The 14,162-nt window shown below is 43.5% G+C and overlaps 1 protein-coding gene across 1 annotated transcript; it reads right to left on the bottom strand.

Annotated features, from left to right (window-relative positions):
- Positions 1–596: 596 nt before the first annotated feature.
- On the bottom strand, positions 597–13,753 carry TREML4 (triggering receptor expressed on myeloid cells like 4). Its single transcript, XM_025382333.1, has 8 exons — positions 13,718–13,753; positions 13,277–13,348; positions 10,678–10,851; positions 10,123–10,453; positions 9,592–9,642; positions 9,041–9,101; positions 2,355–2,484; positions 597–1,917 (listed from the first exon to the last, which is right to left on the bottom strand). Exons 1-8 carry the CDS (start codon positions 13,751–13,753, stop codon positions 1,894–1,896), a joined length of 879 nt encoding a protein of 292 aa, XP_025238118.1. The 3' UTR covers positions 597–1,893.
- Positions 13,754–14,162: the final 409 nt, after the last annotated feature.

Here is a 14,162-nt window from a genome sequence, read left to right as displayed (position 1 = left end):
ACTGCAGTTGTAAAAGTTCAATAAATCAAGAAAGGATTGGGGTCAGCCACATACAACTGAAAACCAAATAGCAGTGGCTTCAAGACACAATTGTTTAATTTTAGGTATCATTTTAATTATGAAAATTTCCAAGCATACACAAAAGTAGAGATAATCACATATCTAGCTCCACGTAGCATCACTCAGCTACATTTATTTTTGCCGTCCATTTTTTTTTAAATTGGCAATACCATTCCAAGGGTTGTGCTATGTGCTTCACATAGACTCAAAGAAAACACATAATCGCTAGTGTCTAGATTCTTGGTTCAGGTAACACAAGCTGGCAGTATTAATTACATGTCTGAGATCCTACAACCCAGCTGATGCCACCTGTGTATAAGTCCTAAAGGAAGTCTCACAAGATTCCACAAGAGAACCTGAAGGAGGGTATTCATCACAGCATTATTTACGATATAAAGAAGTGAAGGCAAAAAAGCACATGCACCCTGGGTTCGGAATGATGCACTATGGGATATGAACACAATGTAATAAGCACTGAAAAAAAGTGGGCTGTGTATATGCACCCAGCAAGGAGTAAGACAAGCATATGAAAAAGGTCTATCACGATTTCTTCTAAGTAAGTTTAAACATAGTCACAGAAAAAAAATACTGCATGTTTTATAAGAATACATTCAAATTTAAAGTTACATGCCAAACGCATTAGAGTGGTTGCTTCGGAGAAGAAGGCAAGTGGAAATAAAGAATGGGGATTAAAAAAATAAAGAAACAAAGCAAAAGTGATGCCTCTCACAGATAGGTGATGATCATGCGGCAGGAGCTGAGATATACATGAAGAGACTTTTGTTTGATGCCGCGTCCCCAAAAGAGCAAAAGAAAATGGCACTCTATTTATAGTGGTCTTTTTCAGGGCTGGCATTCAGCTGCTATGCACCAGTACCTCAAATTGGTTGTTCATGGTGGACCCCCATTCTGAGTGGTCAATCCCAGTCTCACTAGATGTTAGTTGGAAAATGTACCTATTCTTGCTTCATAAATGTGTGCTCCTCTTCTGTTCCCTAAAACATTTATCTTTCACCCACCGTCAATTATCGTTAGTTCAACTTGATTTTCTCTTTTAGGCTATGAATCTCACATGTTAAGCAAACAGAATATGGGCCCCAGATTATCAGATTCCATTTATGGATGAATGTTCTGGGTCCTGTTTTAGGCTACTGAGTCTCCTGCTCATGTCATTTTAACTCATCTTATTTTTTCTTTTACTTCTAGATCTTCTTCAGCTTTCAGTCTGCTGATTACAGCCTTTCTTAGTTTCAATTTTATCATTTATTTTTAAGTCATTTCTCTCTCATTTAGGATATCTGAGGTGGGAGAGGAGGAAGGTGAGGGGATACACCTGCTTTCTTGCTCAGCTGCCCCTGACACATTCCAGTTCAGAGGCTGAATTTAATTAAGCACAAGAGGAAATTCATAGGACTCTCGGGCAGACCACAGGCAACAAACAGGGAAAATGTGAGGGATCCTGGAGACCTGCCGGGGCGGGGCTGAGAGAACCACAGAGTGCTGGAGAGGAGACCAGGCGCTGCTGAAGATGCTGAGCTGGGCGTTGACCCGGATGCAGAAAGCCCCGCCCCAGATCTTCCCAATGGCAGAAGGCAGGGCAGCGGAAGTAGATCTAAGAGGGTTCAGGGCAGGGGTGAGCGGTCGCCACCGGGGAGATAGGGAGCTGAAAGTTCTCCCCAACAGGCTTAGTGCTGGCCTTTCCTCATGGGGAGGTGGGGCCTGATGCTTAGGGCAGCTCCCAATAGCTGGGCAGGGGAAGAACTGGAATTCATCCTGGATCCAAGCTGTGGCTCATGCACCCAAGGGTCCTGGGACAAGACTGTGCTGGGACAATCAGAAACCTCTGTCACTGCTGTCCTCAGACGGGGCAAGAGGGGGAAAGTCATGAATGGAAGTGATGTTTTTCTGATCCTTTGTCTCACCCTGTCCCTGTTACCTGTTACTCCTTTTCCCGCCCCTCCCCCCCACTTCTCCCAGTCCCCTGCTTCCTTCCCTTTCCTTTCCTGTCTCCTAAACCTTCTACCCAGGCACTCTCAGCTTTGTCCTCCTGGTCTTTTTCCTCTTAGGACAAAGACAGAGGCAGAGCCCTGGGATGGGACTCCCAGAAAGCCTCTGTCTCTTTCTAAGGTCTGCGTCTGCAGGAAGGCAGAGATTGCAAGGAAACATATTTAAATTGTTCCCAGCTGTCATTTTTCCTGGCTCTGTGATCTGGCTGCTTCTTCCTAGCCATCTTTCTAGGAACAGAATCCGGCCCCAGCTCTATTGCCCCCCAGACCAAACCAGGCCCCTCTCACCTGTGGCACCTGCAGGTCAGAAACACAAACAGGACTCACAGCATCAGGCACTTGGCCATGAGGAGTCCACACAGCACAGAGACCAGCAAACGGGCCACCTGAGCCAAGGCAGGCAGGGACACTTGATTTCCTGCAGGGAAGAAGGAGAAAGGAGGATGGACTTGGGCCAGGATGTCACCACCTCCTGCGGTGTCCCTAAGCCAGGCAGGCCCTTTGTGGCTGGAGCTGTTTGTAGAAGGGCTCACCCTGAACTGACTGTGACACAGGGGCGTGGGGTAGGAGCCACAGAGGTATCTGGGACTGAGAGGGGATCTGGTCAGAAGGAACCTCAAAGTCTTGAATGGAGGAAAAAGCTGGCCAGGGGAAGAGCAAGGGATTAGAGTTCAGGTAAGGGGAGGGATAGAGCCAGGGGAGCAGGAATTCTCCCTAACCAGGTCAGGTAGGACCGGACCATCAGGAGCCTCTTAGGAATCAGAGCCAAGTGCATCTTCAAGACAAGCCAAGATATCACACCTGAGGGAATGAGGCCTAGAGACTGCACAGGACCTGACCAGACCCTTAGGAGCAGTGACAGCACAGACCTAGACCTCCTGTCTGTTGGTCCCAGGGGTCCTCCCTGGTCCCCTCTGTGTCGTCCCCACTCCTGGCCTGCCTAGCTCTGATTCTAGGAATACCCTGTCCCAGCAAATCTGCTTTTCTCTTGTAGCCTCAGTAACTTTCTGCTTCAGTGTTACTTAATATATAATAAAGTCACTGAGCTCTTTTTATTTTCACTTTTTCATGGTTGACTTAGCTACTCATGTATATTCTTTTTTTCGTATAATTTTAGAGTAAATTTTTCAAGTTCTTTACAAAAGTACAAGTTGTGTTTGGGATTACATTTAAAGACTCTTTGATTTGGGAGAAATTGACATCTTTACAATGTTATTGCCTCTTCCAAAGTCATGGATTATTTCTATTTATTCAGATCACGTGTCATTTTTTAGCATTTTATACTTTTCTCCAAATAGGTCTTGGTTAAATTAATTCTTTCTAGAAACTTTATAGACTTTGTGACTGTAATGAAAACTATCTTATTTTTCTAAATGATTATTCCTCATACCAATCTATTTGTAATGTATGTCAGTTGATTTTGTCTCTGGCAGCCTTGCTAAACTCTCTTGTGACATCTAACAGTTTGTTGTTTCTCATTCTTTTTCTGGGTAGATGATCCCATCATCTGAAAGTCATGACAGTTTTTCCTCTTCTTGTCTAATCTTCTTTCTTGTAACCTGTTTTCCTTTCCTTCAAGCATTGATCAGAACCTCTAATATTTTAGAAGACATTTATGGTAGCTGTGAAAATCCTTAATTTGAGTTTATACCTCCAATAAGTAATCTTTATTGTAATCATTGGTGTACAATCTTTACCAAGTTTTCTGTTTTTATTTGTATTTTATTAAGAGCTTTTTCATATAACATAAATGTGCCAAATATTCCCAAATGTTTTTTGTGCAGCAGTTGACTTTTTTCCTGTAGTTTATGAATTTGGTTGACTTATATTAACAGATTTTGTAAAGTTGAACAATCCTTTTTGTTTTGTGATAAAACTCTCCTCTGTTATAATCAGTCTTCTTTTCAATGCACTCTTGAATTCAGTTAGCTAATGGTAATTTGGGAATTGACCCCATGTGCATCAGATAAATGAACCTGTAATGTAATTTTTTTGTATCGCCTTTAATTAGTTCTGAGATTTTGATGACACTAACCTCTTCAAATGACCTGGGCCATTTTTGCTTCTTTTCTATTTTCTGCAACATCTAGTATGAAATATAAATCAAATGTTTCTTTAAAAATTGGGTTACCTGAAAACCATGTGAGTCTTGAATTTTCTGTGAGGATGGGTCTCATCAACCATTTCAGTTTTCCTATTTATTAATCTATTGAAATCTGTTACTTCTTGTGTTAATCTTGGCAGTTCATATTGTTATGAAATTGTGTGCTTCTAGGATTTAAAACAACAAGATTTTATTCAGGATTTATTTATTTTAAAATCTCTGTAGAATGAGCGTGTGGTTATTTTCTTCTTTTTCTTCGATTTGTTGTTTATTCATTATCTTCTTTTATCTTCTTTTGTCTTGGCAAGTACATGTCTATCTTAGTAAACTTTTAAAGAATGAATTATGAATTTCTTTGGTCTCCTTTCTCAATCGTTCAATTACATGATTATTTGGGCTTGCTCTGAAGCTCACGTTCCATCTTCTTGAGATGCTTCCTTAGCTCATTAATTTGAAAGCTTTCATGTTTTCCAACAAATGTATTCAAAGGTACTGATTACTCCCTAATATTGTATGCCTCATACTTTTTGATATATAGTGGTCATATTATAAAAGTATATTTTATTGCATACTTAAACATTCATATATGAATGTATTAGTAAATAGTTTGAAAAGTGCTATTTTATCTTTAGTTCTCTTATGCATTCCTAATGTCATTGCGTTAGGTTTGGAGACTATATTCTGTGTCATACTGATTCTTTAGAATTTCTTCACACTTCTTATATGTCCTCATACAAGGTGTCCTTTTGTAAATACATTCCATGTATTTGAAAGAACATATACTATCTGTTTTTATTATGTAGAGGGTTATAAACATATATATGTGTACTTATACACTATTTATATTTGTGAATACTGTATTTTATAAAACATACATAATATATGGAATCTGGCTGCAGAGCAGAAGGGTAGTGGCTGGTGAGCAAGGGAAGCCTCATAGTATTTACAGCCTCCCCATCACACTCATCACTGCCTGAGCTCCGCCTCCTGTTAGATTAGTGGTGCTTTAGATTCTTGTAGTAGCATGAACCCTATTATATATTATTAAACTATTTAAAACAAGGTTTATATAGTTTAGAACATTTTTCAATCTGTAACTACATTTTTATATATTTGAAAATATATGTTTAAAAGTATAGTTTATATGTATCCTATATTATCATAAATATCTCATAAAATATGTAACATATTGATAAATATATGATGGTATTATACTGGAATTTATTAGTTATTTGGCTTAAAACTTAAACCCCTGTATTTAGTTTTGTCTCATTGGTCTTTGATCCTCTGAGAGGTATGTGAGCCTTCAACTACAATGGCTAATAATTTACTTCTTGCATTTCTGATATTGTTGCTTGATATATTTCATGGCCAAAATGTAAGCACATTTATGATGGGTCTATTTTCATATTCAAGTGTGTCTTTCATCAGTATATATTACATATCTTTGTCTTTTTTATAAGCAAACGTTATAGACATAATATTTTACCTTAAATTCTATTTTATTCAATATTAAGAGTGCCAGAACAGTTTGTTTCCTAATAGTCAAATATATTTTTCTAACTTTTAACCTTTTAAAATCTTTTGGTATGTGTATCTCTTATAGATAGTATAATATTGCAATTTTTAAAACTCAAAGTGTCCCTGTCCTTATTTTGTGAGTTTAATTCACTTAAATTTATTGGAATTGCATTTATGTTAGGACGTAATTCTACCTTTTTATTTCACTTTTTCCATTTATTGTGCTTTATTTAAAAAAAATTTGATTCCAGTTTTCCTTTGGCTAGAGTTTTATTTTGCTGGATGAAAGGGTATACATTCTCTTGACTTAACCTGAAGACTCTTATCCACATTGGTTTAGTACAATTGCTACACTGAGCTTATCAATATCTACATATTGCCTCTCATGAGACAAATACCCAACCATCCTTTCATGGGCTTCTGGTCTCTCCTTCTCACGCCATGTTGATATTGTCTAGAACGGGGTCCCCAACCCCTGAGTCACAGACCAGTACCAGTTCCTGGCCTGTTAGAAATCTGGCTGCACAGCAGGAGGGTAGTGGCTGGTGAGCAAGGGAAGCCTCATAGTATTTACAGCCTCCCCATCGCACTCAACACTGCCTGAGCTCCACCTCCTGTTAGATTAGTGGTGGCTTTAGATTCTTGTAGTAGCATGAACCCTATTATGAACGGGGCATGTGAGGGTTCTAGGTTGCACGTTCCTTAGGAAAATCAAATGCCTGATCATCTGCCACTGTTTCCCATCACCCCCAGATAGGACTGTCTAGTTGCAGGAAAACAAGCTCAGAGCTCCCACAGACTCTACATTATGGTGAGTTGTATAATTATTTCATTATGTATTAAAATGTAATAATAATATAAATAAATAAAGTGCACAATAAATGTTATGCGCTTGAGTCATCCTGAAACCACCGCCCACCTCCAAGTCCATGGAAAAATTGTCTTCTGCGAAGTCAATCTCTGGTGCCATAAAGGTTAGGGACTGCTGGTCTAGAATGTTATTTTTCAATGACCATGAATGTATTTTCTCTTGTTCTTCATTTTGCTCTTAGCTGCCATTTCTATGAATTAAAAAAGATAAAAATAAACTTTCCCAAGATGCTGGGCACACTTACTCCCTCACTTCTAGCAGTGTCTCCATTGTTTATTTTTCATCCTAGCTGAGTCCTTCCTCCAGGACTGTTTTCAATGGGGATCTCTGCATGTGGCAAACCTTCTGAGGCCTTGAGAATCCAGAGGTTTTATGATTTCACATTGGAGTGACAATTTGGCTGAATACAAAACACTGGATACAAAGTTTTTCTTTAGTACTTTAGAAATATTACTCAATGGTCTTCTTTTCTCTAGTGTTCCTCTTAAGAAGTCTAATTCGTGTTCCTTTGTAGGTGATCTGAAAGCATTCAGACATTTCCCTCTGCTTTTTAAGTTCTTCCGTTTTACATAATGGGTGTAGAGGTATTTTTTTTGTGTGTGTTGGCTGTTTTCCCCTATTTGGCAATGTATGAATCTTTTCAATTTGAGGTCTTTTCTTCTATAATTTTGAAAAACTTTCCTGGATTCCTTCTTCAAATATTTCTTTCTTTCATCCTTTATTTCCCACAGGGGTTCTTGATACCCATACACTAGTACATCTACTCTTTTCCTTCATGTCTCCTGACTTCTCTTTGTTTTTAAATGTCCAGTTCTTTCCAGGAACTTCTGTGAGAATTCCTCAACTTCCTACAGCTCACTGGCCAGCCACGGCCATCCTTCATTACATATATTGTGGTCTATAATATTTTTCACAACTATGATTAGCATTTGGCTCTTTTTTTCCAATGGATCGTTCTCATGATCCACATAGGTCATATTTCCCCTCACCCCTTTAGCCAGACTGATGATAGGTACTTCAGTTCCTGGGGAATGGGCAGTTCCCATAGTTCTGCTTCACAGGTTTCTATTGTTGGGTGTGTTGCCATTCTTTTAAGGTAGGGCTTCTGCTAAGAAACCTAGGTATTTTGGCTTGTGAATTCAGATTCCACTGGGCGTATTAGATACGGATCTGGTAATGGGGAAGAATGGAAGACTAACTCCTCTAGCCGTTGAGGGTTAAAAATGAGAGGAAAAAGCCCTAAAGCAACAGTTCCCAACCTTTTTGGCACCTGGGAACTGTTCTGTGGAAGACAAATTTTCTACAGACCTGAGAGTTGGGATGGTTTCAGGATGATTAAAGCACATTATATTTACTGTGCACTTTATTTCTATTATTATTATGTTGTAATATATAATGAAATAATTATACAACTCAACGTAATGTAGAATCTGTGGGAGCCCTGAACTTGATTTCCTACAACTGGATGGTCCCATCTGGGAGTGATGGGAGATAGTGACAGATCATTAGCCATTCAATTATCATAAGGAGCATGCAACCTAGAACCCTCGCATGCACAGTTCATAACAGGGTTCATGCTACTATGAGAATCTAATGCTGCCACTGATTTGACAGGAGGTGGAGCTCAGGTGGTAATGCAAGCTATGGAAAGAGGCTGTAATTCACATGGCGGTAATGCAAGCTATGGAAAGAGGCTGTAATTCAGATGAACTCCAGTGGTTCGCCACTCACTCCCTAATATATGGCCCAATTTCTAACAGGCTTGGGGACCACTGCCCTAGAGCACAAGACCCCAGGGACCCCCATTAGCTGCCATGCTTGTTCTCTGGTTAGGGTTTCACCTTCAAACTCCCTGAGAGAGAGTCTGTTTGTAATCCACCCGTGCTGGAGTTTGCAGGAGGAGAGGGCTAGGGAGCAAATGCTCTGGCAGTTAGTTGTCTATTTTCATCAGTCGCTCATGGCTTTTGCTGTGCTCCATTGTCCCCTAGAGCACCTGTGACCTAGTCTATTGCAGCCTATTCCTACAGTGAAGGGGAGGCTGTGATGGCCTCAAAACCCATGACTACAGGGATAGAAGCAGAATTTAAGAGTATTCCTCTCATCTTTCTCTGGCTGACTTCTCCAGCCACCATCTGCCCCAGGCTGCAGTCACTCTATTCACACTCACCCTTCAACACACCAACACGGCCTCCAGTTTCCACATTTTCTGGGTTCCATTTTGTCTCATTGCAGAAATCCATGTTGAACTGTCTTTTCCATGGTTCCTCCACAATTAACAACCTGCATCCTCTTCCCCTTTCCTCTCTTCCAAACTTGGAGTCATGGCCTGGGGGCTCCACCGCTGTAACCTATGCCCCAACCCACCCAACCCACCAGAGAAGGATCCTTGCGTGCCCTGGACCTGATTTGAAGGTTCAGGAGCTAATCAGGTCCTCCCTCCCCAAGACCTCCCTCCCATTGTTAAAACCTCTGACCTACCTGGTCTCAGAGCCCTTGATGGAGGGATGGCCAGAGGTCCCCTCTGGAGAAGTGATCAGAACTAAGGAGGACACAAAGAAGACAGTGGCTGCCCAGGGGACCAGAATAAAGAATGGGATTGGGTCCCAAAAGTGTGAGAGGAAGGGGAGAGGGACCAGAGGCAGCTCCTAAGGGTCCCTCAGGCTAAGGGTAACTGAGGCCTGAAATCTCCATATCCAGCTAAAGTTAAGTCTGGCACTGTCCTCTCCATGCTGGTGGGAGGCCAGTGGCAGGAGGGCTGGGACACATGTGTGCAAGGTGTCCCATATGGACTCCTCTCTGGGGACACCCGCCCATCATCATGAGAACATAGCGATCTTCTGATCACATCAGATAGTGCATGTTTCTCTCCCTGGGAGTCAGTGGGCCCTGAAGGTAGCTTCCCACCGGCCCAGGCCCCAGGAGATCAGTCCTCAGAGGCAGTCCTCCCTGGTTTCCCCTTCCCTGAATCTGAGGCTCCCAAGCTGCCTGGTGACCCTTCTAATCTCCCCCCACTGAGGCCTCCAACCTACCTGTGCTTGTTGCGAGCCAGGGGAAGGTCCACATAGGAGATGTTGTTGGGGCTAAAGAAAAAAGCAGACAATGACTCTCCAGGGGCCCAGAAGAGAGTGGGGTCTACCCCATACATGAGAGGAGGTAGGTGCCCAGAGCCAGACCCTCAGGATGTCTTAGGCCGGAAGTGTCCTGTGCCTCAGATCTGCATAACAGAGCTGTGGGGGTGTGTGTGTGTTAGTGTGTGTGTGTGTGTGAAAAGAAGAGTTGTGGGTGTGCCTGTGTAACACAAAGAGAGATGCAGAATGACAGAGAGACTGTGTCTCTGTCCAGGGATCTCTGGGGGTATCTTCCCAACAGTTGAGGCCAGGATGTGCCGGGTGAAGGAGAGGTAAGAGTCCATGTCTAGGGACAGAATCTTTGCTCCCCTTGGGTCGGAGCAGAAGACCTGGCAGGATGGGGGATGATAGAGCCATGGGAGGGGGTGCATGACATTTCCTTCAGGTCCGTGGGGGGTGGCACAGAGGTATTTCCTCAAGAAAAGCACTCACCTGGAGACACCACCAGATTGATATCTCTAAGAACAGTGATGACTTTTTTGGAAGTGTTGTAAATTCCACACCAGTAGAATCCAGAGTCGTTCTGTGTCAGCTGAATCATGGTGATGTTGAAGAAGCCAGCGTCGGGCTCATCCCAGATTGTGTAACGAGACTTCTGAACTGCTGTCCGGGGCTTGGAGCTGGTGACAAGTATGGTACACCAATCTGGAGATGTCTGCTGACACCAGGTCTTGGACTGATAGGGTCCTGTCTTGGGTGAGTACTGGCATTGCAGGAGGAGGGTCTGTCCTGGGTGTTTGTGAAGTTCCTCAGGCACGGCACCCTTTACCCAGGAACCTGCAGAAAGATACCGAGGTCAGAGCTCTGAAGGGACCCAACTTCCCCCATCACAGGCTCGGGAAGGGGAGAGGGAACTACTTCTGATGCCCACACATGGAAGAGGGCCCCTAAATTCTGTCCTGTGGTCACAGAGCCACGCTGCTTCCCTGCTCAACTCATTCTTCATCCCACTCCTTATACCCCCTGCCCTCTTTCCTTCCATGTCACCTGAGGCCAGGAGCAGCAGCAGCACAGGTGGAAGCAGCAGGTGTGGACCCTCCCAGGCCATTCCAGCCCAAATCTGTTTCTGATAGTGGAGGAGAGGATAAAAAAGGGAGTCCTCTCAGGAGAGGGAGTCAGATGCTCTGCCTGATTCTGCCCCAGGTTCCCAGTGTCTCTCATCTGGGAAAATTGAGGAAGGTCAATGCCTTGACCGAAATGGTTGGCCTGGGAGGGTGGGCTCTGCAGACCAGGGGAGGAGGGGCAGCCAGGCCTGGACAGCAGCCATCTGCTACAGGGTCTGTCTCTGGGCCTGGTCACCTCAGCCCTCCTGTGTTGCTCTGTTGCCTTTCACTGAACTTCTCCCTGCGTCTGCTGCTTTATGCCTTCCAGCCCATCATACTGCTCCTCTGTTGCTAGGGGCAGCTCTCAGGATGGCCAAGAATAAAGCTGGTGAATAAAGTTGGGTCATCCCTCCTTCCTTCTCTCTATGCACTTCCTATAGGTGGTCAGGGCGCTTGGAGGCATAACCAGACCCCTGAGTCCTTCTGGTCTCAGCCACGGTGGATTGATGATGAGTTTTGATCCTGGGACATTTTGTAGAGGGCAAATTTTAATCCCAGGAATTATAAGATGTACCTTGGAAATGGTGGGGCCAGGAGAGCAGGGAGGAAAGAGAGTGCTGGTCAGGGATATTTGGAGGGGAAGGCAGGCAGGAGTGGATCAGTTATGGGAGCTTTGGATCATCTCAATCATTGCTTGTTGGATGAATACATGAGTGGATGAAATAACAACGTGTGTGTAAAATGTACAGTAGAAGAAAATGGCCAAAGTGAGAACTATCTAGCAACAAAATCAAGTGGTACTGGATTACCACCCAATGTGTATATTAAAACTCTAGGAGTCCATGCTGATGTAAGTAAATGACTGAATAAAGAACTGCAGGAGAATAGACAAATATCCCATGTATAAGGATTCTGCTGTGTTCAGAATGTTGGTGTTCCTCCACCTCATATATTCAAACTTAATTTCCATGTGATAGCATTAAGAGGTGGGATCTTGTGGGAAAATCTGGTCATGAGGGTGTCACCCTCAAGAATGAGATTAATGCCCTTATACCAGAGACTGCAGGAAGCAGATTTGCCCTGTCTGCCATGTGAGAACAGTGTTCACACCTTCAGTCAACTGAGGTTACTGCAAGAAAGCACCACCTTGGAAGCAGAGAGCAGCCCTCAGCAGATAACAAATCCACTGACACCTTGATCTTTGACTTCCCAGCCCCCAGAACTTTGAGAAAGAGATTTCTATTATGTATAAAGTCCCCAGTCTAAGGCATCTTCTCATAGCAGCCTGAAGGAACTGAGAGAGATTGCAAACAACTCTTACAGGTTCTGCTCTCTAGGGGGAGCGTAAATTCCCACTGCTAAAGCGTGGGCTGTGCAGGTGACTTTCCTCCAGAGGACAGCATGGGGAAGGAGGAGAAGAGTAACTGTAGAGTGGAGAAACCTCACGCTTACTGTGGCAGCCAGGCAACCAAGATGCAGACCCACAGGGATAACTCTGGTTGTTAGAATGTGTCACTGACTTGATGTGATGACAGGGTAATTAGCTGTGCAGACTCCTTCCCCAAAGCCACTAGCCCCAGGAGAAAAACATCAAACAAATTCCACATGAGGGACATTCTACAAAATACCTGAACAGCATTCCTCTAAACTGTCAAGGCCATCAAAACTAAGAAATAATTCCCAGAAACTGCCATGGATAAGAGGAGCCTAAGCAGACATGAAGACTAAAAGCAATGTGGTGTCCTAGGTGGGATCCTGGAGCACAGAAAGTACATGAAGTAAAAGCCAGGGAAATCTGAATGAAGTAAGGACTTCAATTAATAAAATCTACCACAGAAACAGAGTAGAATAGCATTAGCAGAGGCTGGGGATTGGACAGACTGGGTAGGTATTGTTGAAGAAACACAATTTAAGTTAGACAGAAAAAATAAGTTCAAGAGATCTATTGCACAATATGGTGAGTGCAGTTCATAACTATGAATTGTACACTTGAAAATGACAGAGAGTAGATTTTAAATGTTCTCACCACAAAAGAATTAAGTGTATGTGGTATTGCTTGATTTAGTAATATCACAGTTAATACACACATCAAACTATCCTACCATGCACTATAAATACATGAGTTCTACTCATCAATTTTGTAAAATTATAGTAATGTATCAATATCAACTCATTAATTGTGAGATATGTAGCATACTAGTGGACTAGATTAATAGTAGAAGACATTGAACATAGCACATCAGGGATGTGTGCAATACCTACACAATTCTTCAGTGAATCTGAAAGCATTCTAAGTGTAAAAGATTAATTTTAATATGTATAGAAACGATTTACCCAAAGCATGTGAATAATCGCTTGATACATAACAAACAGCAAAGTTTTAAGAAATCTTAGTGTGGCTAGGTGTAAAGCACAGTGACTGCAATGACTGTAACTATTCAAGGGATTCGTTCATCCCAGGTCTGCTTGCCGCTCTGCACAGTGGCCATGGATATGTCCCTGTAGGTGTGGAATTCACAGGGCTGGTTTTTCCTTAGTGTTACATCAGCGAGCTCTCCCTTGGTGCGTTCAGTCTTCATGGTGTCTTGTTGAGATAACGGGATCACTTCAACACCCTAAAATGGGCAGGAATTCCGGTCTTCTGAAGACCCACTTGTCCCTGGTCCTGCTGTGGAATGGAGCCCCCAGGAGCCCCAAGAAGAAGGACAAGAGGCAGGAGGAGGTGAGAACCTGGAGTTTCTGAGGAAGAGGACCAGAAGGCCTGGAGCCCAACCTGTCATTAGGCATGGGGAGAACAGTCAAGTAAGAGGGAAAAAAAGGAGCAGAGATCTCCAGCTACTTCCTGCATGTGGCCTTGTGCTCTCTTCACCGTCTGACCTAGCAGCTCAGCTACTTTGTCTAACTGGACTTCTCGGCTCAGGAAAAGGCCTCTGCCTGCATTAAGGTCTTATAGTCGATGTTTACCACCGTCTCTAGCTTCCTACATGTCTAGACGCCATGGCCCCAGCACTGCCTGCCATGCGGGTCCTGCCTCAGACTGTGCTGGTGCTTGGCCCCCTTCCCAGTAAACTAACTTCACATGAGTGGGGTCACATGGCAGCTCCTCTTGCTGAAGCTAATGTAGATGACTCCAGCCTGCACATCCCCATGCCCATGAGTACTTAGTGGCTGACTGCACACTATGGCTCCTGAACCTGTGCCATGTTGTACTGCTACCCTACAGTGCACACTCTTCCTTTCCAGCCACACTGTCCATTCCCTGTGGGCCAGGGCAGCTTCTCTCACTTCCAGAGCCCTGCCTTGCTCATCCCTGTGGTGTTGTCCCTGCGTTTTTGTTGGTCTGATATGGAAGGGGCCACAGAGCACATCTCCAGCCTCCTTCCCTTTTCACTGTGGAGTTTGAGCTGGAGAGTGCGGCAGGGACATGCC

This window comes from Theropithecus gelada, chromosome 4, assembly GCF_003255815.1.
Source record: "Theropithecus gelada isolate Dixy chromosome 4, Tgel_1.0, whole genome shotgun sequence".
In the NCBI taxonomy this organism is placed as follows: Eukaryota; Metazoa; Chordata; class Mammalia; order Primates; family Cercopithecidae; genus Theropithecus; species Theropithecus gelada.
This window is presented reverse-complemented; position numbering and strand designations above follow the sequence as displayed.